General features: G+C 46.2%; 1 protein-coding gene across 3 annotated transcripts; it reads left to right on the plus strand.

Annotated features, from left to right (window-relative positions):
* The first annotated feature begins 12956 nt into the window (after positions 1-12956).
* Positions 12957-21379, plus strand: GCNT3 (glucosaminyl (N-acetyl) transferase 3, mucin type). Of its 3 annotated transcripts, none has more exons than XM_009004985.5 (3): positions 12957-13149; positions 18198-18369; positions 19576-21379. In XM_009004985.5, the coding sequence occupies exons 2-3, from the start codon at positions 18241-18243 to the stop codon at positions 20950-20952; spliced, it is 1506 nt and encodes a 501-aa protein (XP_009003233.1). In that variant the 5' UTR covers positions 12957-13149; positions 18198-18240; the 3' UTR covers positions 20953-21379. The 3 variants fall into 3 exon arrangements, with proteins under 3 accessions (XP_009003233.1, XP_002753239.2, XP_017832114.1); XM_002753193.6 differs by lacking the exon at positions 12957-13149 and adding an exon at positions 17910-17995; XM_017976625.5 differs by lacking the exons at positions 12957-13149; positions 18198-18369 and adding an exon at positions 18772-18830.
* The last annotated feature ends 3776 nt before the right edge of the window (positions 21380-25155 follow it).

Raw genomic sequence — 25155 nt, forward strand, 5'->3', positions numbered from 1 at the left:
TTCACTGTAATAATTTTCCGAGTTACCGTTTTATAACAGAGGTTTCACTAGTATCCAGTTGTACATAAATACACTCTTACACACTGTGGGTGCTATGGGCTTTTAGTCCCCTAAAGGTTCACTGAAAAAATTACTTATGAGGCAGACTGATTAGAAGGAGAAAAAGGCTTACGCATTTACTTAACATGTTAACATGTATATATGGGAGCCTTCAGAATGAAGAGCCAACTGTAAGGTTTGAATGAGGCAACTGAGGCCAGTTATTGAAATAAAGAAATTTATTCAGCTCCTGGGCAAGGTTCTATGGTTGGGGGAAAGGGGGCCAGAGAAGTCACGCTGACTTCCTGGGGCGTGGGGTTTTTATGGCTATGAGGAAGGAGCAATAGCTGGGTGCTCTGATTGGCTCGAGGGGAGCGGGATTGGGATGGGGTGGGCCGCTATTGGTTGGCGGGTTATTGGGCGGGTTTTCTGGTGCAAGAGCCGGCCAGGGTTGCATCAGCTGGAGTCTTCCAGTGTCCCTCTTGACCGCACTTGAAACAGGGCCCAGGCGGAACGCCTCCGGAGTTCTTGGCGGGTTTTGATGGACCCCCTCCAACAGGCGCCTGGTGGGCTGCCAGCCTCAGGGCTGCCACAAGAGCTTGGGTTTGGAGGCTTACCTTTTGCTATAGACGGGCCTGGCGGGTGATCTCAGCCTTTTCTTCTCGGCCGTTAAAAACTTTAAATGCCATGTTTACCAGGTCTTGTATGGGAGTTTGGGGGCCCTCCTCAGCCTTTTAAAGTTTCTTTCTAATGTCAGCCACTGACTGAGAGATGAAATGGGTGGCTAGGACTGTAGCCCCGGTAAAGAGACTGGGTCCAGTCGGGTATGGAGGATCATAGCATTAGTTAATTGGTGGAGGAAGGCAGCGGGGTTTTCAGTAGGACCTCGAGTTATTTCCCTTAATTTATCATAATTAACTACCTTTTGGGCTGTGCTTTGCATGCCCGCTAGGAGGCACTGTAGCATTTGGTCTCAGTGGTGGCCATCTTGACCAGTTTGATAATTCCAATTAGGGTCAGCCTTGGGGACCGCTGCCGCACCTACTGGCATCTGATTGTCTGTGAGATGTACCTGATCAGCGTGTACCCCGCTGTAAGCATGTGGTCACGCTCATCTGGAGTGAGGGTGGAGGACAGAATTACATAGGTATCATGCCAGGTGAGGTTGTAAGCCTGGGTGAGGTTGTGGAATTTTTGGTGTAAGCAGTAGGATTGGTGGAAAATGATCCTAGGTATTTCTTAATGGTTGATAGATCAGAGAGCGAGAAGGGAACATGTACTCGGACAATGCCTTCTGCTCCGCCGACCTCGAAAAGCAAGCAAAGGAGGGAGGTTTCATCATTAGGAGCACAGCGCGAGCGAGTGTGAGCACTGACAGGCGAGGCTAGGTTGGAACCAGGAAGAGGAGGAGCTGCGGGGGGTGGCTGAGGTTCTGAATATGGAGGAGGATTTGTGGGTAGGATTTAATTGGCGTACGGTTGAGGGGCAGTATAGAAAGAGAAGACAGAGGATGACCATTTTAGGAGAAGGACGTGAGAAGACAGAAACAGAAACAGGAATTGGCCACCATCTTAAGAGAGAGAGTGAGAAGATAGGAGCAGAAACAGGAAACGGCTGCCATCTTGAGAGAGAGAGAGAGAGAAGATAGGAGCAGAAATAGGAGCTGAGAATACAGCCGAATCTGGATTTGCTGCTCAGAATTCACTCACTGCTACAGAGTAGTCAGGAATGGGCACCAGCATCCCGGTTCTCGTTCTGAGTACAAGGGTAACGGAGAAAGACCAGAGCCAAAGGACATAGTTTTCCTGGGAGTCTGGGTGTGGTGACTCAAAATTGTAATCCCAGCACTTTGGGAGGCCTAGGCAGGTGGATCACCTGAGATCAGGAGTTTGAGACAAGCCTGGCCAACATGGTGAAACCCTGTCTCTACTAAAAGTATAATAAATTAGCCTGGCATGTTGACAGGCACCTGTAATCCCAGCTACCCCAGTGCTGAGGCAGGAGAATCTCTTGAACCTGGGAGGCAAAGGTTGCAGTGAGCTGAGATCACACCATTGCACTCCAGCCTGGGCAATGAGAGCAAAACTCTGTCTCAAAAAAAAAAAGGGGGTTTTCCTTGGAATTTAAATAATCTTTGGATACAGTCATTATACTTGTTAAAGGGTATGCTTGTGTGTGGTCACATGTTGGTATTTTTACAGTAGATAAGGAGATAACAGGGAGGGGAAGAAAAATCAATGGTTTTCCTTGGTGGGTCTGGATCTTAGGCAGATGAAGGAAATTCAGCTTTGGGAGAAATAATCGAGGATCAGAAAGGTCAAACAGACCTTGAGTCTTCTTCAGTGTAGCATATCATAATGTGACTCCTGTAATCAAAGAGAGCACTGTTTTTTCTTGTGTTTTCTAAAATGATATTAAAAATAACAAAAATAATGCTAAACTGTGATGTAGAGCTAGAGAAAAAATGCATGCCCATTCTAGATGAGTTACATAATGGGTCTATTTTGCCTGCTGCCCAGATACAGCCAATTTATCAAGACACAGGAATTGCAATAGAGAAAAAGTATAATGCACATAGAGCCAGCTAAATAGGAGACTGGAGTTTTATTACTCAAATCATCCTCCCTCGAAATTCAGAGACGGGTTTTTTGAGGATCGTTTGCAGGGCAGGGGGGTTAGGGGAGTGGGTGCTGCTGATTGATTGAGGTTACAATCAAAGGGGTGTGGAAAATAGCTCTTGTGACTGAGTCCACTGCTGGGTATGGGCCAGAGGAGTGATTAAACCAAGATTTTGGGATCTTAGGTCTTGGGTCTTCAGAAATGCAAAAGCCTCAAACAACATCATCTTACAAAAGCCATCTCACTGGCTTTCGTAAAACCAAAAGCCAATCTTTGGTTTGATAACAGTGGTGTTATCTGCAGGTATAATTGAGGAAGTTGTAAATCTTGTGACCTCTTGAATAATGGCTGGTAATCATTTACGCCTACATCTTAGCAGAATTCAGGCTCCTCTCATCCTCCTAACCTGGTGTCTTTTATTAGTGTTGGGGAAGGGCTATTAGAATTTAAACTATAACTAAATTTCTCTCAAAGTTCACATGGCCCAAGCCCAGTAATGACTTAGGGCAGTTTGGAGGATAAAGGCAAGATGGGAGTTGGTTAGATCAGAGCTGTTTTGATATCATCATTTTCTCATTGTTATAATTTTTGCAACAGTGGTTTCAAAAATACTTTGCAGGTATTGGTTTCTGCGCCCCAGCACACACACACATTCACTCACACACAACTCTTTCCATAATAAAATAAAGACTAGATGTGTTTGCATAGGCCTGTGAAGAGGTAAAACAAAATAGAGGTTGATTCCTGTAACCAAAGAGAGCACTGTTTTGTATTTTCTAAAATGATTTTAAAATAACTTAAACGTAATGCTAAATTATGATATCGGGCTGGAGAACAAAAAGCACGTGCATTGTAGGTAAATTCCAAAACTGGTGAAACAAATAGGCAGGAATCACAGAATCCAGAATCCACTGATGTTTTGGTGTGTTATTTTCTGGACTTTTTCCTGAAGTGTGTTCTTAAATAAGAAACAAAGATGTTTGTAGTGAAATCACCTTTGCAAAAATTATAGTAGTAAGGGAAATGTAACATAATTGTTTCCATCTTGCTTCTATCAGGCTCAATTGCTTTTGCTCATTTTTGTATGGAGGCCATAATAGTCCTTTCCTTACACTGATCCCTTCTTGGCTGAAAGATTGAAACCATCTTTGTAAAGACTAATACAAGGCCACAAGATTAGAATTATGGTGTTACAGGAAAGGGGGTCCTAAATCCAGACCCTAAGAGGGTTCTTGGGTCTCATGGAAGAAAGAATTCAGGGTGAGTGCACAGAGCAGAGCAAAAGCAAATTTATGAAGAAAGTTAAGGAATAAAAGAATGGCTAGTTCATAGGCAGAGCAGCCCTGAGGGCTGCTGGTTGTCCATTTTAATGGTAATTTTATGATGATATGCTAAACAAGGGGTGGATTATTCATGCCTCCCCTTTTTAGACCATGTAAGGTAACTTCCTGATGTTGCCATGGCATTTGTAAACTGTCATAGCACTGGTGGGAGTGTACCAGTGAGGACGACCAGAGGTCATTCTCATTGCCATTTTGGTTTTGGTGGATTTTGGCCAGCTTCTTTACTGCAAACTGTTTTTATCAGTGAGGTCTTTATGATCTGTATTTTGTGCTGACCTCCTCTCTCTTCCTGTGACTTAGAATGCCTTAACCATCTGGGAGTGCAGCCCGGTAGGTTTCAGCCTCATTTTACCCAGCTCCTATTCAAGACGGAGTTGCTCTGGTTCACATGCCTCTGACAATGGTAGGGCTTGACCTTTGCAAAAAACAGGCATGGTTAAACAATACCCATTGATTGCTTACTTAGCTTGCTTTTCTGTAGCTACCTTGTGTCCCAGACTCATGTAACCAGAGGTCACAAGACTTGTGACTTCCCAAAGTGTTCCTGTACATAACGTCACTATTGTGAGACATAAAGGACTGTTTTTTTGTTTTGTTTTGTCTTTTTTGTTTGTTTTACTCTGTCACCCAGGCTGGAGTGCACCGGCACAATCTCAGCTCATTGTAACCTCTGTCTCCCAGGTTCAAGTGATTCTCCTGCCTCAGCCTCCCGAGTAGCTGAGATTATAAGTGGATGCTACCACACCAGACTAATTTTTGTATTTTTAGCACAGATGGTGTTTCACCTTGTTGGTCAAGTTGGTCTCAAATTTCTGACCTCATAATGTGCCCACCTTGACCTTCCAGAGTGCTGGGATTACAGGTGTGAGCCACTGAGTCCAAAGGACTGGTCTTTGAGATATTTTTTCAGATTTAGTATTTTGGTATTCCAAGAGATGCCACCTGGACCTGTGACCTATACCAAGAAACGGACTCTACTGGTTCTGTGACCCACAGCTGGGAATTGACTCAGCTGCAACTTTGATACCCCTAGAATTTCATCCTTAGCCAATCCGTCGTTTCAGTTCCCTATCCCCCTACCCACCAAAATACCCTTAAAAATCCTATGATATGATATGGTTTGGCTGTGTCGTCATGTGTGTCCTCCCTACACCCAATAATCTCATCTTGAATTCCCATGTGTTTTGGGAGGGACTGGTGGGAGGTGATTGAATGATGAGGGCTCATCTTTCCTGCACTGTTGTCATGATAGTGAATAAGTCTCGTGAGATCTGATGTGGTGGAAGGGAGAGTTTCCCTGCACGAGCTCTCTTTTCTTATCTGCCACCATGTGAGACATGGCTATCACCTTCTGCCATGATTGTGAGGCCTCCTCAGCCACATGGAACTCTAAGTCTAATAAACCTCTTTATTTTATAAATTGCCCAGTCTTAGGTATGTCTTTATCAGCAGTATGAAAACAGACTAATACATCCTACCTCTGAATTCCTGGAGAGATGGATTTGAGAAATATTTCCTGTCCTTCTTGTGTGGCAGTTAATAAACTCTTTCTCTGCCTCAGTGCTTGCTGTTTTCGGGGTGTTGGCTTTTTCAGAGTAGTAGTCAAAAGTAACTCTTTGGGCTGTAATCATATTGTAGGGGAGAGGAAGTTGTGGTAGACAGAATGGGAATTAGAATCCCTGTTCTATACTCCACAGGCCTCTAGCTACTCTTTACTCCTCTGAAATGTAATCGCCCGATGGCTTCTTCCTGCCTACTGTACAGACAAAACCAGTTCACTGAGACCATGGTATTGCAGTAAAGGAAGCATTTAACTGACACGAGGATGGTCATGCCACGCAGGAGACACAGTTATTACTCACATCAACCTCCCTAAAGGCTTAGAGGTTAGGATTTTTTGAGGACTGTTTGATAGTCAGGGGGCTAGGGAATGGGGAATGCTGGCAGACTGAGGATACCATCATAGGGATTTGGAAAATGGTCTTTATGCACCGAGTCATGAGTTGAGGGTCCAGGTGGAGTCAGCAAGTCATCACAAATGCGGATGTCTAAAAAGACATTTCCAAAGGCCAATCCTGCATCCTACAACAGTCATGTTATCTACAGGCATAAGGGGAGAAGTTACGTATTTTGTGAACTCCAAGCAATGGCTCATTAACTATGCCTAGTTTTTAGCAGAATTCAGTCTCATGATCCTAACCTTGTGGCCCTTCATTAGTTTCACAAAGGTGGTTTAGTTTTTGTAAGGGCTTTATACCTATTTTAAGGTTAAAGCATCAACTAAATTACTCCCATGGTTAGCTTAGCCTACACCCAGGACTGAATACAGACAGACAGCTTGCAAGGCTAGGAGCAAGATGGAGTCAGCAGTATTTGATGCCTTGGCGAAAGCATTTTCAGAAACGTGTTTTTTTTCATCCTTGTGATTCTAAGTGTCCCTGCATTAGGACATGGCTTCTCTATGATTTAGGCGGTTAGGAATGTGGCTCATGTCAGAGACCTGACAATGTGATGGCTCAGTCAGGTAGTATTAAGTTTAGCCTAAAGCTGCCTTCTTACATAAATTAAATTCACCCTAAAGGTGTCTCTGTACATAGTGAACTGTAACCTGAGTGTGTAAATAGATTATAACCTACTGTTGTACCAATCATTGAGTTTTGACCTTGGTATAATGCTAAAAGGAGCTTCCCACCTTAGGTATCGTAAAACTATTCTGTATTTTCTTACTTGTTTTTTTTTTTTTTTTTGAGACAGAGTTTTGCTCTTGTTGCCCAGGCTGGAGTGCAGTGGCCCAATCTCAGCTCACTGCAACCTCTGCCTCCCGGGTTCAAGCTATTCTCCTGCCTCAGCCTCCCAAGTAGCTGGGATTACAGGCATGCGCCACCATGCCTGGCTAATTTTTGTATGTTAGCAGAGATGGTGTTTTGCCATGTTGGCCAGGCTGGTCTTGAACTCTTTACCTCAGGTGATCCACCCAACTTGGCCTCCCACAGTGCTGGGGTTATAGGTGTGAGCCACCTGCCAGGCCTATTCTATACATTTTCTAGAAATTTTAGAACTGTCTTTTTAGATTTAAATCTGAAATTCGTTTATGTTTCTAGTGTGGGGTAAGGATACAACCTTGTTTTTCCAAGTGGCTGGTCCGAGGGGCTTTCTCTTTAACCTCTTGTTTAGCTCTTAGCCAGGATTTGTCCCTAGACAATGCAGGAGGCACCACGACACATTCTTACTCTTTCTAGACTTCCAAAGACCTACGTTCATTTCTTGGCACTTTATTTTAACCATTCCCTCTGGGCTTCCAGTATATTCAATGCATCTCTATTTGCACTTATAAGCAGCATCATAAATACGGGTGGCAGCTGGGGCTGGTAGCTCATGTCTGTAATCCCAGCACTTTGGGAGGCTGAGGCAGGTGGATCACTTGAGATCGAGAGTTGTAGACAGGCCTGGACTACATGGCAAAACCTCATCTCTACGAAAAATTCAAAATTTAGCTGGGAATGGTTGCGGGTGGCTGCAATCCCAGGTACTGGGGAGGCTGATGAAGGAGAATTGGTTGAACCCAGGGGGCAGAGGTAGCAGGAAGCTGAGTTTGCACCATTGCACTGCAGCCTGGGCAACAGAGCAAGACTCTGTCTCAAAAAATAAAAATAAAGAAAGAAATCTAGCATCATAATGATCTTCTTGCAAATATTTTTCCACATAAGGCTGTGAACTCCTTGAGTAATTAATAAAGTAAGAAAGGAACTAAACAATTTCTTTCTTTCTTTTTTTTTAAAGACGAGGTTTCACCATGTTGGTCAGGTGATCCACCCGCCTTGGCCTCCAAAGTGCTTGGATTACAGGCGTGAGCTACCACGCCCGATCTGTGTGGTTTCTTTTGGGTTTTTTGGGGGGAATGGAATCTCACTCTGTCACACAGGCTGGAGTGCAGTGGTGCAGTCTCCACTCATGGCAACCTCTGCCTCCCAGGTTCAAGCTATTGTCCTGCCTCACCCTCCTGAGTAGCTGGGACTACCAGTGTCTGTTACCACGCCCAGCTAATTTTTATATTTTTAGTAGAGATGGGGTTTCAACATGTTGGCCAGGTGGATCTTGAACTCCTGACATTAGGTGATCCACCAGCCTTGGCCTCCCAAAGTGCTGGGATTACAGGTATGAGCAACCACGCCCAGCTAATAAACAATTGTTAAATGGAATTAATGCATTAATAAAACATGGCCCATCTTACCATTTATTATTGGTTCAATTTAGAAGTTGATTCACAATAGGAGGTATCTTTAAAAAAAAAGTTTTATTTTAAAAGACTGGGGTCTTGCTGTGTTGCCCAGGCTGGTCTCAAGCTTCTGATCTCAAGCATTTCTTCCACCTCAGCCTACCAAAGTGCTGGGATTATAGGCAGGAGCCAGCACACTCAGTCATTATGAGGCATCTTAATCTCTCTCTCTCTCTTATTTGGGAGATGGAGTCTGAAGTGCAGTGGCCATTCACAGGTGCGATCCCACTACTGATAACCATGGGAGTTTTGACCTGCTCCATTTCCGACCTGGGCCGGTTCATCCCTCCTTAGGCAACCTGGTGGTCCCCTGCTCCTGGGAAGTCACCATATTGATGCCAAACTTAGTGTGGACACCTAATTGGCATAGCACACTACAGCCCAGGACTCCTGGACTCAAGCAATCCTCCAGCCTCAGCCTCCCGAGTAGCTGAGACTACAGGCACATGCCACCATGCCCAGCAGCATCTTAATCTAACTATTAGCACGCCTCCAAATCCCACCTCAAACAGAGTATTTCCTAAACAAGATTAATCCCTTTAAAAATGTTAGTTGGGTTTCTATTAGCTTCAGCTCTGTAGCATTACATTTTTGAATGTAGTTTCCTTTAGGGAGCCTCCGTATATGAATTCCAGCAGCTACTGCGAAGGCCAAGGGAAAGCTTCCATATCCTTTGAAGGTTCGCTGAACAATGAACTCACAACTCACAAAAGGCAGGTTAATTGGGGCATACAGATTGTATTAGCTCATATCTGGGAGAATCACAGAGCGGTGAGCCACCCTGCAAGGAGGTTCTGAAGGTTACATGCCACCGAGGAACTCTGCTGAGGGGTTTTCTAGGGAGAACGAGTGGATCGGGGAACAGAGGTTAACTTGGCATTCTCTTGTGAATACGTCTGTTCCTGGGTGGTTACGCTCCTGGTGTTGAGGGAGGGGAAGGAAAAAACAATTGTTCTTCTTGGTGGGTCAGGAGTTTTGACAGACAGTACAAATTAAGCTTCGGAGATCGAGGGTTAGAAGTTGAGGCTTCTTCAGTAGGTCGAGGTGCCATTATTGGAACATCAGCCTCTGACCCCGACACTCCCAATAAGCCGTGTTTCCAGGACTGCGGCACAGCAGCTCCCCTCACTCCATTTGCCTCGCCGTGGTTTCAGTTATCCGCAGTCAACCATGGTCCAAACATATTTGTGTTTAGAGAGACCGAAGCTACATACCCGTAACTTTTGCTACAATATACTGCTACGATTGTTTTATTACTTATTGTTAATCTCTTCCTGTGCACTTTTTAAAAATTAAGCTTTATGATAGGTGTGTATAGGTGTCAGGCTGTTCTTGCATTGCTATAAAGACATACCAGATACCGGGTAGTTTATAAAGGAAAGAGGTTTAATTGGCTCATGTTTCTGCAGGTTGCGCCAGCATCTGGTCAGCATCTGAGGAGGTCTTAGGGGGCTTTTACTTACAGCAGAAGGCAAAGGGGAAGCAAGCGAGGGTGGTGGGAGAGAGAGGGGTGGGGTAGGTACCATACCCTTTTTTTTTTAAGCCAGAGTCTTGCTCTGTTGCCCAGGCTGGAGTGCAGTGGCACGATCTTGGCTCACTGAAACCTCCACCTCCCAGATTCAAGCGATTCTTCTGTCTCAGCCTCTCCAGTAGCTGGGACTACAGGCCCATGCCATCACACCGGGGTAAACTTTGTGTTTTTAGTAGAGACAGAGTTTCACCATGTTGGCCAGGCTTATCTTGAACTCCAAACCGCATGATCCAGCTGCCTCAGCCTCCCAAAGTGGTGGGATTACAGGCGTGAGGCACGGCACCCAGCCCCCGTACACTTTTTAACAAGCAGATCCAGTGAGAACTGACGCACTATTGGGTGGACAGCACCAAGCCATGAAGGGTTTGGCCCTCACCCCCCCACCCAGACGTCTCCCACGGGGCCCCAACTCCAACACTGGGGAATGCAATTCAACGAGAATTTGGCAGGGGCGTGTATTCGAACGATATCAGAATGTATAGGAAGAAAACGGTATAATAGGGTTTGGTACTATCTGCTGTTTGTGTAGAAACGGGGGCTTCTGTACTCACAGGACCTTCCCGGGGACAGCAACGTAGCTCATTCAGGAAATGTTAATAGCAAGTCTACTGAGGACTGAATTCTGAGTTTTTATCTTGCCCGAATTCCTGTCTAAGCGGTCGGGAGAGTCATGCCCTATAAATAAAATTCTCATCACATAGGCTTTATTTTACTCTCTATATTATGACTTACTTTGTGACCTGACGCCTATGAGACAGGGAAAAAAAATATTTTACTCCTAAAGCATGTTTCTTTGCCATTCTTTTGAAATGGCCCTGTGAAGCTGTCCTTTGTGAGGGAAATTTACCTCTGTAGAGAATCTCTGTTAACACAGCTAGATCTTTTTCTGCCAGACCCTCCCAATCCTAAAGAGATTAAGAGTCTAGTACCTTTCAAAGATACGGATAGGAAATATTTGTGTTCCGTTGTCTCTAAGTGCTGCCACGATAAGACTTCAAAAGGAGTTTAGTCTCCACAATCTTTTCTCTTAACCTGAACATTCCCTTTCTATGGATCCCAGGTGTTTTGTTTGTTTGTTTGTTTCTGAGATGGAGACTCACTCTGTCACTCAGGCTGGAGGGCAGTGCCACCATCTTGTTTCACTGCAACCTCCACCTCCCGGGTTCAAACCACTCTCCTGCCTCAGTCTCCTGAGTAGCTGGGAGTAAAGGTACGCCACCATGCCCAGCTAATTTTTGTATTTTTAATAGAGATGGGGTTTCATCATATTGGCCAGGCTGGTCTTGAACTCCTGACCTCGTGATCCACCCGCCTCAGCGTCCCAAAGTGCTGAGATTACAGACGTGAGCCACCGTACCAGGCTGGATCCCAGGTCTTCAGACAAACTTAACCAGTTGTCAACCAGAAAATATTTAAATTTACCTATAGCCTGGAAATAATCCCCCACCATCTCCCACGCTCTGAGTTGTCCCTCCTTTCTGGACCAAACCAATGTATTTCTTTAATGTGTTAGAGTAATGTCTCATGGCTCTCTACAGTGTATAAAACCAAGCTGCACCCCAACCACCTTAGGTACCAGTTCTCAGGACCTCCTGAGGGCTGTGTCACAGGCCGTGGTCACTCATATTTGACTCAGAATAAATCTCTTCAAGTATTTTACAGAGTTTCACTGTTTTCTTCGACACTACCGTCTGCAAGCTTTTGTGCTAGCTGCTGTGGGAAAGACACGGCCTGGTCAGACATGGCCTCTGCCCTCAAGGAGCTTGTGACTCCACAGTCTTCATAATTCTGTTTGGGTGAGTTCGTGGGGTTAGGAGACAGAACACGCATGGCGGTCGCTGTCCTCTCCTTCCGTGGTTCTGAGCAGGTGCGGGGGCAGCTGTGAGCAGGAAGGAAGCGGATACCACCCAGAGATGCAAATGAGGAAACACGGCACCTTTACAGCCTGGCAAACGATGGCCTTGGCCATCTGAGTAGAGAGGGAGTAGCAAGATTAGCTCACCTGAGAAGATTCAAAAGTTTCATCTGCATTCAGTGAATAAGTAGTGTAAGGTGGTTTGTCAGTCTGCCTTCTCCGTCTGCCTGCCTCCTTCCCTCCTCCCTCCCTTTCTTCTCTTTCTCTCTCTCTCTTCCTTTGTTTCTCTCTCCCTGCCGCTCCTTCCTTCCCTCCCTTCCTCCCTCTCTTACCTGTCCTCCCTCCTTCCCTCCCTTCCTCATCTTCCCTCTCCCTCCTTCTTTCTCCTCCCTCTCTCTCCCTCCTTTCCTTCTTCCCCTTTCCTTCCTCCTTCCTTCCTCCCTTGCTTTTTTCCCTCCCTCCTTCCTTCCTTTTTCTCCTCCTTCATTCCTTTTCTCCTTTCCTTTTTCTCTTCCTGTCACTTTCTTTTTCTTTCATTTTTCCCTCTCTGACTTCTCCCCCACCCTTCTTATCCCTCCCTTCTTCCCCCTCCCTTCTTCCCCCTCCCTTCTTCCCCCTCCCTTCTTCTCTGTTCTTCCCTCCCTCCCTCTGTCCTTCCTTCCTTTTACCTTTCCTTTTTTCCCCATTCCTTTTCCATTTCCCTTTCCCTTTCTTTTTTCCTCTTTTCTTTTCTTTTCTTCTTTAATCTCTTTTCTCTTTTACTGTAGGCCATGTGAAGTGTGTCCAGGAGGGTTGTCCAGGGTGAGAGTGAGCTTTGGGTGCACAGAGGTAGAGCTCTCAGGAGGAACCTCCAGCTGTCCCTGTCTTTCAGCAAATCACAGTGACGTCGAAGCTTCATTTTACAACCCTGACTAGAAAGCAGTTGGATCACACTGGGTCTTTGTTTCTTTTTAAGATGGGGTTTCACCATGTTGAAACCCCGTCAGGCTGGTCTTGAACTCCTGATGTCAGGTGATCCGCCCGCCTCAGCCTCCCAAAGTCCTGAGATTACAGGCGTGACCCACTGTGCCCCGCCCCACACTGGGTCTTTTAACCATTTCTCTATGGCTAGAGGTCATAACTTCATCTTTGTTAAGAGCCCACTGCCTGGAAGTTAGAGCTCACAGCACCCCACCTCCCCGCTCCCCATCTTCCCTGGCGCCTTCAGTCTTTTTCAATCCCTAGTTCCAGCCTGGTCGGTAACACATTAACTGGGTGTTCCTGTTTATCTGTCCTCTGTCATTGCATCTCTGAGTCATAGTCTCTTTGCTCTAAGTCACCGAAAGTGCCCTTGCTACTTTGACGCCTTAAACTTAGTGGTTTTTGTTCTGGGAAGCCTTGGAGTTCTGCTAATACCTGTCACTGTAGGTGCTAGGAAACAGAGGTAAAGAACATGGCCTCAAGGAGCTTCCCGTCCATGAGAAGAGCAAGCTGATGCCTGGCAAAGGTAAATGCCACCATAACAAAAATAAGTGAAAGGGTGCGTTAGCTAATTTGTAAATTCAGCTTCAGGCGAATCCTGCTGTGTGGGCTCTTCTCTGACCTTGGTGTTCGAACTCTAGGGTTCCTTGAACCTCCATCAAGGGTAACATCGAATCCCACTGGCGGCGTCTCGGCACCACCTTGATCACTCTGGCTCAGTTTCTCTGTCCCGTGAATGGAACTCTTAGACCTTTCTTCATCCATTCGAGGATAGAGAATTCAAAGCTCGAGGGATCCATAGGAAGCCAGAACCATGACGAGGAGAAAAAGATTGAGGAGTCTGAGTGGGAAGAGTTTGCCATTTCGAAGACAGCCTCACAGTAGCATTCATTGTGGGAAACGGAGGACTGTGCTGGACGGACTGACACTCTGTGGCTTTTATATTTTGTTTCCTGAGGGAAAAGTCATAGTCTCGGTTCTTGGGGTATCTAAGTAGCTTCATGTACTCCTGGGTGCCTGTTTAAATTTACTTTCAGCATGATCTGCCTCTACCTTTGGTCCTTACGAGGATAAGAGGAACCCTAACGAAAAGCTTCATACCCCAGGTCTAAGTTTTTGCCTTGAAATGTGCCTGGGATCCCAGAAAATCTGGGTGTGGGCTCTTCCTCCCTCTTGCCGAGTGTCCTGTATGTTCTCTGGGGCTAGGGTGGAATTAAGGTGTGGAAGCTGCTGGCCATCTTTGTTATGCTTGCCTAATCACTGTAGGTGGCCTCACCCGCAGTCTTCCTGTGCCCTCCCCCAGTCATTCTGTCCCCTTTCCTGTACCTCATCGGGGACAGCTGCAGCTCATCCCTGGTCTTGTTCTCCCCGAGGTGCTGGTGGTGACTCTGTACAACTTGGTCTCTCCCTGGAACAAGAGGTGGAGGGCAATTCTTAGCCCCTTCCCTCACTACATCATAAGCATCAACACTCTGCTTGGTCCAGAGCTCAAGAATGCTATTTGTAACTTCCTGCGAGTTATTCTGTCAGTAAAACAGGTCGCTGTAGGCTGGCACTAGAGTCCTTTGAATGGTAACCTTCACTGAGGGGCTGCAAGTACCAGGTGACATTTGCCGGTCCTTCACAGGTGTCATGCAAACCAAATATCAGCATTAGCCCCTATTATGCAGAGGAAGTCACTGCAACACAGATGAATGAATGAATTTGCTGCATGTCATTCGGCTAGAACACGGCAGAGCCAGGATTCAGACCTAGGTTTGTCCTGCCGCGTCCCCTACTTGCCTTCAGCTGCTGTGTACTTGGTGTTACCATAATGTAGATCATCTCAACAAAACAGAGCCACAATTTGTTAATGTGATATTAGCAAATATTTAGCACATAATAAACATACTTTTCTTACCTTAAAAATAAAATATTTGGCCAGGCCTGGTGGCTTATGCCTGTAATTTTAGCATTTTCGGAGGCTGAGGCGGGGCGATCGCTTGCGCTCCTGAGTTCAAGACCAGCCAGGAAAAAAGCAAACCCCATCTCTACAAAAAAAAAAAAAAGAAAGAAAAGAAAAATAAATTATCTGGGCATAATCCCATCTAATCAGGAGGCTGAGGTAGGAGGATCACTTGAGCCCAGGAGGCAGAGATTGCAGAGAGCTGAGATCGTGCCCCTGCACTCCAGCCTGGGTAATAGAGCCAGACCTTGTCTCAAATGACAACCATGAAAATCAAATCCTCAGGCCTGGGGCTGTGACTCACACTTGTAATGCCAGCACTTTGGGAACCCAGCAGTTTCAGACCACCTGGGCAACACAGTGAAACCCTGTCTCTACAAAATTTTTTTTAAAACTTAGCTGGGCATGGTGGCATGTGCCTGTAGTCCCAGCTACTTGGGAGGCTAAGGTGGGAGGATGGCTTGGACACAGGAGTTTGAGGCTGCAGTGAGTTACGATCTGCCACTGTACGGCAGCCTGGGTGACAGCGAGATCCTGTCTCTATAAACAAAAAGACATACACAAACCAAAGCCATCAAATATTCAAAATGTTTTCATGACTGAGAGACTGTATAATGTGGTTTTTTCTTGAGACCGAGTCTCACTCTGTTGCCCAGACTGGAGTGTAGGAGCACGATTTTGGCTCACTGCGACTTCTGCCTCCCGGATTCAAGAGATTCTCCTGCCTCAGCCTCCTGAGCAGCTGGGAGTACAGGTGTGCACCACCACGCCCGGCTAATTTTTGTATTTTTAGTAGAAACGGGGTTTCACCATGTTGGTCAGGCTGGTCTCGAACTCCTGACTTCATCATCCGCCTGTATTGGCCTCCAAAGTGCTGGGATTACAGGCGTGAGCCCCCGCACTCAGCGTCTAATGTGTTTTTGATGGGAAAGAAGGTGAGATGTGAGGGGCCACCGGAGAAAAGCAGGATATGAAGAAAGTGGAATGATTTTTCTAGATTCAAATAAGCAAGTGCTTATCTTGTAATCATTTTTGTCTCAAGGATTTTAGACTCAAAGATAGAAACTCACTGAGAATCCCACTGATGCCAAAAACAGCTTGTGGAGCAGGGCCAAAGCAGGGGTGCAGATGACCCTGTTCCCAGAGAGGGGTCCCAACCCAGACTCCAAGAATTCTTGCACAAGGAAGAACTCAGGGCCAGTCCATAAAGTGAAAGCAAGTTTATTAAGAAAGTAAAGGAGGCCGGGCGTGGTGGCTCACACCTGCTTGCCCATTTTTATGGTTATTTCTTGATTATATGCTAAACAATGGGCGGATTATTCATGCTTCGTCTTTTTAGACGATGTAGGGTAACTTCCTGTGGTTGCCATGTCATTTGTAAACTGCCAGGCACTGGCTGGAATGTAGCAGTGAGGGGGACAGCAGGTCACTCTCACCATCTTGGTTTTGGTGGGTTTCAGCTAGCTTCTTTACTACCACCTGTTTTATCAGGAAAGTCTTTATGACCTGTATCTTGTGCTGAGCTTTTATCATCCTGGGACTTAGAATGCTTTAACCGTCTGGAATGCAGCCCAGTAGGTCTCAGCCTCATTTGGCTCCACCGTTATTCAAGATGGAGTCGCTCTGGTTCACACACCTCTTACAGCCCCACATGACTTCCTTGTCTTTGCTGTGGCTTCATCTGCAGTCAGCAGCGGGTGGGGAAGAGGACCCCAAAAGAAAATGCCTAATTCCCTAAGCCGAAAGCCTTGGAGGTGTGTGCATGTAAACAGTGCATGCACCGAGAAGGCAACCCTGACTCATCTCCATATTGCCTCGTTATCTTCAGAGGAAGCCCACCCTTCTCAACTCTACTTTGGGATGTTGGAAAGGTGACTCTTGAAACCACGTTTCTGCGTAAACTCTGCCAATAGAGGGCGCTGGAGGGAGACAGGAGGCTGGAGGAGGGACTTCCTGTTTGCTTTCTACGTACTTCCTGCTTCTGTGAGCGTCACCATGCCAACGCCTATTTACCTCTCAGCGGGAGTTCTTTTGTGTAGCCACACGAAATTCCGTTTACAGTAGCTGTCAGTAGAGAGACCCCTCAGCTGCCCCCCGACAGACCTGGATCTCAGCCTAGAGGGCTCTCCTCTGAGCTCAGAGACCTCAGCAATAGTTGAGTGGTCCCTATTCCTTTTTCTTTGAGACGGAGTTTCGCTCTTGTTACCCAGGCTGGAGTGCAATGGCGCGATCCCGGCTCACCGCAACCTCCGCCTCCTGGGTTCAGGCAATTCTCCTGCCTCAGCCTCCCGAGTAGCTGGGATTACAGGCACGCGCCACCATGCCCAGCTAATTTTTGTATTTTTAGTAGAGACGGGGTTTCACCATGTTGACCAGGATGGTCTCGATCTCTTGACCTCGTGATCCACCTGTCTCGGCCTCCCAAAGTGCTGGGATTACAGGCGTGAGCCGCCGCACCCAGCTGTGGTCCCTGTTCTTTAGAGCTATGAGTTTCAGCTTCTTTGGTATCCCTCCACCCAAAATTTAAATTCAATAATTTTCATTTCCTCCCTTAATTCCCTCGATCTAGGAGTGGTAGCTACTTCCAAAAATTGCCAGGGCCCTAATAGTGTCCCCTTCCCCCACACTTCATACCTTAACTTTATACCTAGTTAAGTTGTTTATGTTAAACCTGCTCTGTTGAGGATGGGCATGGGGCTCACTCCTGTAATGCCAGCACTGTGGGAGGCTGAGGTGGGAGGATCGCTGGAGCCCAGAAGTTCAAGACCAGCCTGGGCAACGTAGCAAGACCTCATCTCTATTAAAAATTAAAAAAAAATTAGCTCCGCATGCATAATGGTGTGTGCCTGTGGTCCCAGCTGCTCAGGATGCTGGGCCAGAAGGCTGTCTTGAGCCCAGGAGGTCAAGGCTGGCTGCATTGAGCCATGATCACACCACTGCACTCCAGCCTGGGTGACAGAGCCAGACACTAAGAACAACAACAACAAAAACTTACCCGGTTCAGGTATTTGGCTAGGAATGTTGCATTTTAGGAGGAGCTGTTGTGGGTGAGGTTGGGGAGAGTCTAGCAACGTCAGCAGCTTTGAAAAAGGCACTTTGTGATCTACGCCATGGCCAAAACCAGCCCGTAGTGTAATCCATTCCTCAGACTGCCAATAGCTCTAGATTCACAGATATTAATGAGGGATATCTACAAACTAGATACCTGTGGGTACTTCTATAGCCTACAGATTATTAACAGTCATGCAAAGGTGCAGAGTCATTCCCACCTCCTGTAGTGTTCAGGGAATATGAGTGACATTTGGACTCGCAAACAAAAGAAGGCAGGGGCATATCTCTGTGTTTCTGTGGTTCCTTGTTGAGACAGTGAGGCTGTCAGGTTCTTGCGTGAGCACCGACAGGCTTTTATGAATAGTTCATGACCCAGGTACACACTGGGCTGTTGGGGCTGAAATATCTGGTTGCCTTTTTGTATGTTGCCAGCATTCTTTCCTGCCTCACTCACTCCCCTGAATGGCTTGTGCTTGAGAATGTTTCTGCCTGATTTATCTGAGCTTGATCTCTTACATGAGAGCAGGAAGTCTAAAGGTGAGCGATGGAGTCATTTGCTGCTGTTCTCTACTTTGCAGATATTAAAGAGGAGCCTGAAACCACTTCTTGGACGTCTCATGAATGTCGGAAAGTATCTTTTGGAGGTTTAGAAGATCAGGGGCAAGGCTGCTCACATTTGCCGCCATCAAACAAAGCCAGGCTTCACTTGGAGACAGAATCGCACCTTGTGCAGAGATCAGCCCACGAAAGGTGAGAACTGTCTTCCTTTTTTGTTTTCCTTCCTCTTAGATCCCCATAAAAGTTCCCACTAAAGAGGATACAATTTTGTGTTTAGAAAGAGACACAACAGGGGAAAGGAATCATTGCCTGAAGGATGTGGCACATTCTTTCCTCTCCTTCCGGGGATTATTTTCTGTAATACCTGGTTTTCTTTGCTGCTGTTCAGCCTCCTTTGTTGTAGTTTTTAGTTTTTATTATTTATTTTCTTATTTGTCTTAGGATTTCAGTGTAGAACATTTTCTCTTTTCCTTTTTTTGAACGGGTTTCCTGTTCTTCAGTGGACGGTGAAATTTGTTTGGGAGTCAAACAAAATGAAAACGGGCTGTAATACTCCCTGTAGGTGTGGTTTGCTGGAACAAGCATTAGGCTTGTAGACAAAAATGCTGGGGAGAAGAGGAGTGGAGAGGAGTCCCAGATTCTCTTCTTAGAAGGTGTGTGTATTTAGCTTCTATTATCTTATGTATGTAAGAGGCTTAATAGTGTATTTGTGATTGTTGTGAAGGTTATCAAATGGGGCAGCGTAAAGAAATATTTCTCAAAAAAACATTTCTTGCCCACAAAAGGTACTCGTTAAATATCGTATATACGCAGCTTGTGTGCAGGTATATTTTAAATTTGGATGGACACTCTGAATGATTTCAGTGCATTTTTAGGGAGAATATCCAGTTATTTTTACTTCTTTGAGTGAGGTATTACTCGACGTCACATCTGACCAATGAATGACGTGGTGAAAAGCGTTCTACTGCTATGTAAATTGCCAAAATAGAAGCAAGAAATGTTTTAAAAGGACCTTTAGGTTTCTAGAACTGATGCCAAGAGTCTGAATTTTATGGACTTCCCTTCGGATCTATCAGAAACTCCGGCCCCCAGATAAGAGCTACCTTGTCGGGTGGTAAGGCATGAGAAGAATGAGGAGTGAGGGCAGGTGGGGGCTTCCTCTTCCGATGACACTCCATGGCGGCAGGTGCTCAGCTCTGCTGAGCCAGAGGCAGACCTCAGTGTGGTCGGCTAGTTTGTAGATCTTCATCAACAAAGCAGATGTAAGGGGCTTGTAGGCAGGTCTTTACTAAGGATGTGGATCCAGGTCAGGCATATGTTTCTCCATCCGTTTGGAATGGAACTGGATGTTTCTGGGAATGATTGGTTTGTAACCGGAGGCCTTCTGTTCTGTCCAAGGATCCCGTCGTCCTCCTCCTTCCCTGTGCTCAGTCTCCAGCTGTCTCCCGTTCTGTGACGATGGCTCAGTGGAAGAGACTCTGCTGGCAGCATTACTTGTGGGCCCTGGGCTGTTACATGCTGCTGGCCATTGTGGCTCTGAAACTCTCTCTCAGGTTGAAGTGTGACCCTGACCACTTGGGTCTGGAGTTCAGAGAATTTCAAAGCCAGTACTGTAGGAATATCTTGTACAACTCCCTGAAGCTGCCAGCAAACAGGTCCATCAACTGTTCGGGGGTCACCCGAGGGGACCAAGAAGCGGTGTTGCAGGCTATTCTGAGTAACCTGGAGGTCGGGAAGAAGCGGGAGCCTTTCAGCGACACGCACTACCTGTCCGTCACCAGAGACTGTGAGCGCTTTAAGGCTGAAAGGAAGTTCATACCGTTCCCGCTGAGCAGAGAGGAGGCGGAGTTCCCTATCGCATACTCCATGGTGATTCATGAGAAGATTGAAAACTTCGAGAGGCTCCTGCGCGCGGTGTATGCCCCTCAGAACATATACTGCATCCACGTGGATGAGAAGTCCCCAGAAACTTTCAAAAAGGCAGTCAAAGCAATGACCTCGTGCTTCCCAAACGTCTTCATAGCCAGTAAGCTGGTTCGGGTGGTTTATGCCTCCTGGTCCAGGGTGCAAGCTGACCTCAACTGCATGGAAGACTTGCTCCGGAGCTCCGTGCGATGGAAATACTTCCTGAATACATGTGGGACGGACTTTCCTATAAAGAGCAACGCAGAGATGGTCCAGGCTCTCAGGATGCTGAATGGGAGGAATAGCATGGAGTCAGAGGTGCCTACTGAGTTCAAAGAAAACCGCTGGAAATACCACTTTGAGGTAGTGAGAGACCGGTTACACGTAACTGGAAAGAAGAAGGATCCTCCCCCTTTTAACGTAACCATGTTCACAGGGAATGCATATATTGTGGCTTCCCGAGATTTTGTCCAACATGTTTTGAAGAATCCTAAATCCCAACAACTGATTGAATGGGTAAAAGACACCTACAGCCCCGATGAACACCTCTGGGCCACCCTTCAGCGTGCACGGTGGATGCCAGGCTCTGTTCCCCACCACCGCAAGTACGACATCTCAGACATGATTTCTATTGCCAGGCTGGTCAAGTGGCAGGGTCACGAGGGAGACATCAGTCAGGGTGCCCCTTACGGCCCTTGCTCTGGAATCCACCAGCGGGCGATCTGTGTGTATGGGGCCGGGGACTTGCACTGGATTCTTCAAAACCATCACCTGTTGGCCAACAAGTTTGACCCAAAGGTAGACGACAGTGCTCTTCAGTGCTTGGAAGAGTACCTGCGTTATAAGACTTTCTATGGGACTGCACTTTGAGACGCACTGTGAGAGCATTGCTACCTGTGGGGCAAGAGCACGTGCAAACATGCCGAGAACTTGCTGGGACAGGGTGGGTGGGAGACCAGGGCATTGCAGTCCATGGCATCCCCTAGGATAAGTGGGCTGCTATGAGAGGGTGGGTAAGTAGATCTGTTGCCTTGTAAATTGCTGCCTGGGTGAATGGTGCTGCTTCTCCCACCCCTAGCTCTAGCACGTCCTCCATTGTCCTTACCGAGTGAGAATGAGAACTGCTGTGATTTGGGAAAGTGAAGGGGGGATGTGTGATAGGGAACTGGATTTCGGCTTTTCCATTCTGTGGAGCTGCTGTTCCTCATAATTCTAGGTTTGGTAGCATGGAGAACGTTGATGGAAAGAGAGCCTCCCTTTTGTACTGTTAACTTAAAAGCAAATAAATCCTGATTCAGAGTCTTACCTCTACTTTTTGCCTAGTATGCCAGAAATAATATAAATAGATAAATGTGTAAAACTTGCTCGTAAGTATTGGTGACATTTAAAATCCCTAGGGGCTGGCAAGAGAGTTCTCATTTTTCTGAAATGGTCCTGACAAGCGGCATGAATAGCAGATTCTTATGAAGATGGGGGAGCAGAGCTACTTTTTTAATTGTTTGAAAGCCAGGCGAGGTGGCTCATGCCTGTAATTCCCACCACTTTGGGAGGCTGAGGTGGGTGAATCACCTGAGGTCAAAAGTTCAAGACCACCTTGGACTATATGGTGAAACCCTGTCTCTACTAAAATACAAAAAATTAGCTGGGTGTGGTGGCAGGCACCTGTAATCCCAGCTACTCAGGTGGCTGAAGCAGAATTGCCTGAATTTGGGAGGTGGAGGTTGCAGTGAGCTGAGATTGTGTCACTGTCCTACTTCCTGGGCGACAAGAGTGAAACTCTGTGTCAAAAACAAGAAAAGAAGGCTGTCCTCATTTTGTTTATATTGCCAGGTTCGTGACTTTTCTGTAGAGGAAAAGGCAGGGTGATTTAACCAGTTTGACCACCTGTATTCTTACAGGAAAATCACAGCACTAATTCTGTCCGCCTCACAGCAAAAGCTTAACTAACTTTCCGTAATGAAGACAATAGCCATTCAGTCAAGGTAATGTGTATTATTCAGAGTGGAACATGCTTTTGTAGGGGGATGGTCTGCACTATTAATAATTATATTGAGAAATAAAAATAAACTAGGACTATTTAGCTAAACCAGAATGTCTGCTTATTCCATGTTTAGGCCTCTTGAGTTAAAACTGTTTTTTCTTTTTCTTTTTTTTTTTTTTTGAGACATGGCCTCGCTCTGCCGTCTAGGTTGGTGTGTAGTGGCATGATCTCGGCTCATTGCAGCCTCTGCCTCCCGGGTTCAGGTGATTCTCCCACCCCAGCCTTGCAAGTACCTGGGATTATAGGTGTGAACTACCACGTCCAGCTAATTTTTGTGTATTTTTAGTAGAGATGGGGTTTTGCCATGTTTGCCAGGCTGGTCTTGAACTGCTGGTCTCAGGTGGTCCACCTACCTCAGCCTCCCAAAATGCTGGGATTACAAGCGTAAGCCACCACGCCTGACCCTCCTCTTGAGTCAAAAGTCTCATTTCAGAATGTGAATGCAGGGATCCTATTTGTGATTCTGCAGATTACACATTTCCTTGTAGGGGACAATAAGGTATATGGATACACACACACAGCAGGCCACCTCCCAAATGCTACCTAGTGAAACACTTTCCTTTCTGAAGCTCCACAGATAATTGTTGGCTAAGTTACACTCTTCTGTGATGGGCAAGGGACACTACAGAAATATAGGCAGTGCCCTCTGAATATAGTGCTGTCATCTCCTGTATACACAATACTCTGGAAAAGTGATTTATATGGAGTTAATTTGTGTAAGCTGAAAGGCTTCCCATTAATATGTCGTGATGTCATTAATACGTTTCTGTATTTCTGATGTCATTCATCAGGTTTCTCTCATGATCAACTTTGCTCTGCAAGCCCTGTAACTCTGACCGTTATCACTGTGTCTGACACAGTGAGTTTTTTATTCAGAAGTGGATGACTTCTGGCCACATGTGGTGGCTCATCCTGTAATCCCAGCACTTTGGGAGGCCAAGGCAGGTGGATCACTTGAGGTCAGGAGTTTGAGGCTAGCCTGGCCAACATGGTGAAACTCCATCTTCACTAAAAATACAAAATTTAGCCAGGCGTGATGGTGGCCACCTGTAATCTCAGCTATTCGGGAGGCTGAGGCAGGAGAATCACTTGAACCTGGGAGGTGGAGGTTGCAGTGAGGTGAGGTCATACCAGTGCACTCCAGCCTGGGGGACTGAGTGAAACTCCGTTTTAAAAAATAATAAGTTGGTGACTTTTTTGGGGGTAAGGTTGTACTTCTTAGGTAATGGGCATTGTCACTACCAACTTACCTGCATTGTAATAGAGTCCTATTCACTTTGCTCCCAACCCCACCACGGAGATGACTGATAACTAGTTATATACGTGGTGGATGTGCCCGGAGAGGTCTGTGCCCAGCAACGGTGATCGGTGATCGCAGTGGTGATCATGGCCTCCCCCTGCTGGCCGATGTGACGGTCCCTGGCTCTCCTCTGAAGGAGACAGAAGGAGCACACACACTACCACTGTGTGAAGTAGGCAGAAAAGCCTCCCTAGGTCCTTGTTGTCTGAGAAAAAAACTTTGGCCTTACAGTTAACTTAGTCTAAGAGCTTTCATGGGAAATAAGTTACAATTTTTACATAAATAAAAAGATGAAAATGTGGACTTGTCGTTTTTTTGGGGGATAAGTGGCTGAAATTTTCCAGCCATTGAGATTTTCTCTAGAAATATATATATTCAGGTGAAAGGAAGTGCTCTTTATTTAATAATACAAGGTCTTCATATCAGAGGGGTTGAGTTTCTCCCCCATTTGTTTAGTCCTGTCATCTCCTGCATACAGAATACTCTGGAGAAGTGATTCATATGGAGTTAATTTGTGTAATCTGAAAGGCTTCCCATTAATATGTCGTGATGTCATTAATACGTTTCTGTATTTCTGATGTCATTCATCAGGTTTTCTCTCATGATCACCTTTGCTCTGTGCAAGCCCTGTAACTCTGACAGTTATCACTGTATTATAGAAATCATACACCAGGCTGTGCATGGTGGCTCACACCTGTAATCCCAGCACCTTGGGAGGCCGAGGCGGGCAGATCACAAGATCAAGAGTTTTGAGAACACCTTGGCCAACGTGGCGAAACCCTGTCTCTACTAAAAATACAGAAATTAGCTGGGCGTGGTGGCACTAATCCCAGCTGCTCAGAGAGGCTGAGGCAGGAGATTCACTTGAACCTGGGAGGAAGAGGTTGCAGTGAGCCGAGATTACACCATTGTAATCCTGGACAACAAGAGCAAGACTCTGTCTCAAAAAAAAAAAAAAAAAAAAAAAACAAAGAAACAAAAAACACACACCAACACATCTGTTGATTCTTCTCTTCCCTCTGAGTCCTCTCTGTTTCTTCTACCATTCTCTGGTAAGAAAAAAATCTCATAAATTAAGTGAGCAACTACGTTTGTATTACGTCTCAAGGTTAGAACTTCCTCCTTATTTTTGATTTGTGGACTATTGGTGAGCATTGTTTTAATAACTGCATTTTTGTTGTGCGCTCTGCTCGTTGTGATTTTGTTCTGTTGGTTGAGTGAAAAAATAGTTTCTCTTTTGAAACAGGGGTCTCACTCTTTTGCCCAGGCTGGAGTGCAGTGCTGCAATCACAGCTCACGGCAGCGCCGACCTCCTGGACTCAAGCGATCTTTCCACCGCAGCCATCCTGGGGCTGCAGGTGTGTTCGGGGCACCTGAGGCTGCAGTGAACTATGGTCATCGTGCTACTGCATTCCAGCTTGAGTTGAAAGAAGGCCAGGCACGGTGGCTCACACCTGTAATCCCAGCACTTCAGGAGGCTGAGGCAGGAGGATCGCTTGAGCCCAGGAATTTGACCTGGGTTCAAGTGATCCTCCTGCCTCAGCCTCCTGAGTAGCTGGGACTACAGGCATATGCCACCATGCCCAGCTTGAAAATTTTTTAAGAAAGAAGGAAAAGGCAGTTGATGAGCTTGTTTGGGAACATATGACATAATTCAGTTGGGGACATTAAATGCTTTGATTAAAAATGGAAAGAACACTGGGGCTAGGTGTTCTTTAGCACTTTAGGCGAC

This window comes from Callithrix jacchus, chromosome 8, assembly GCF_049354715.1.
Source record: "Callithrix jacchus isolate 240 chromosome 8, calJac240_pri, whole genome shotgun sequence".
NCBI lineage: Eukaryota > Metazoa > Chordata > Mammalia > Primates > Cebidae > Callithrix > Callithrix jacchus.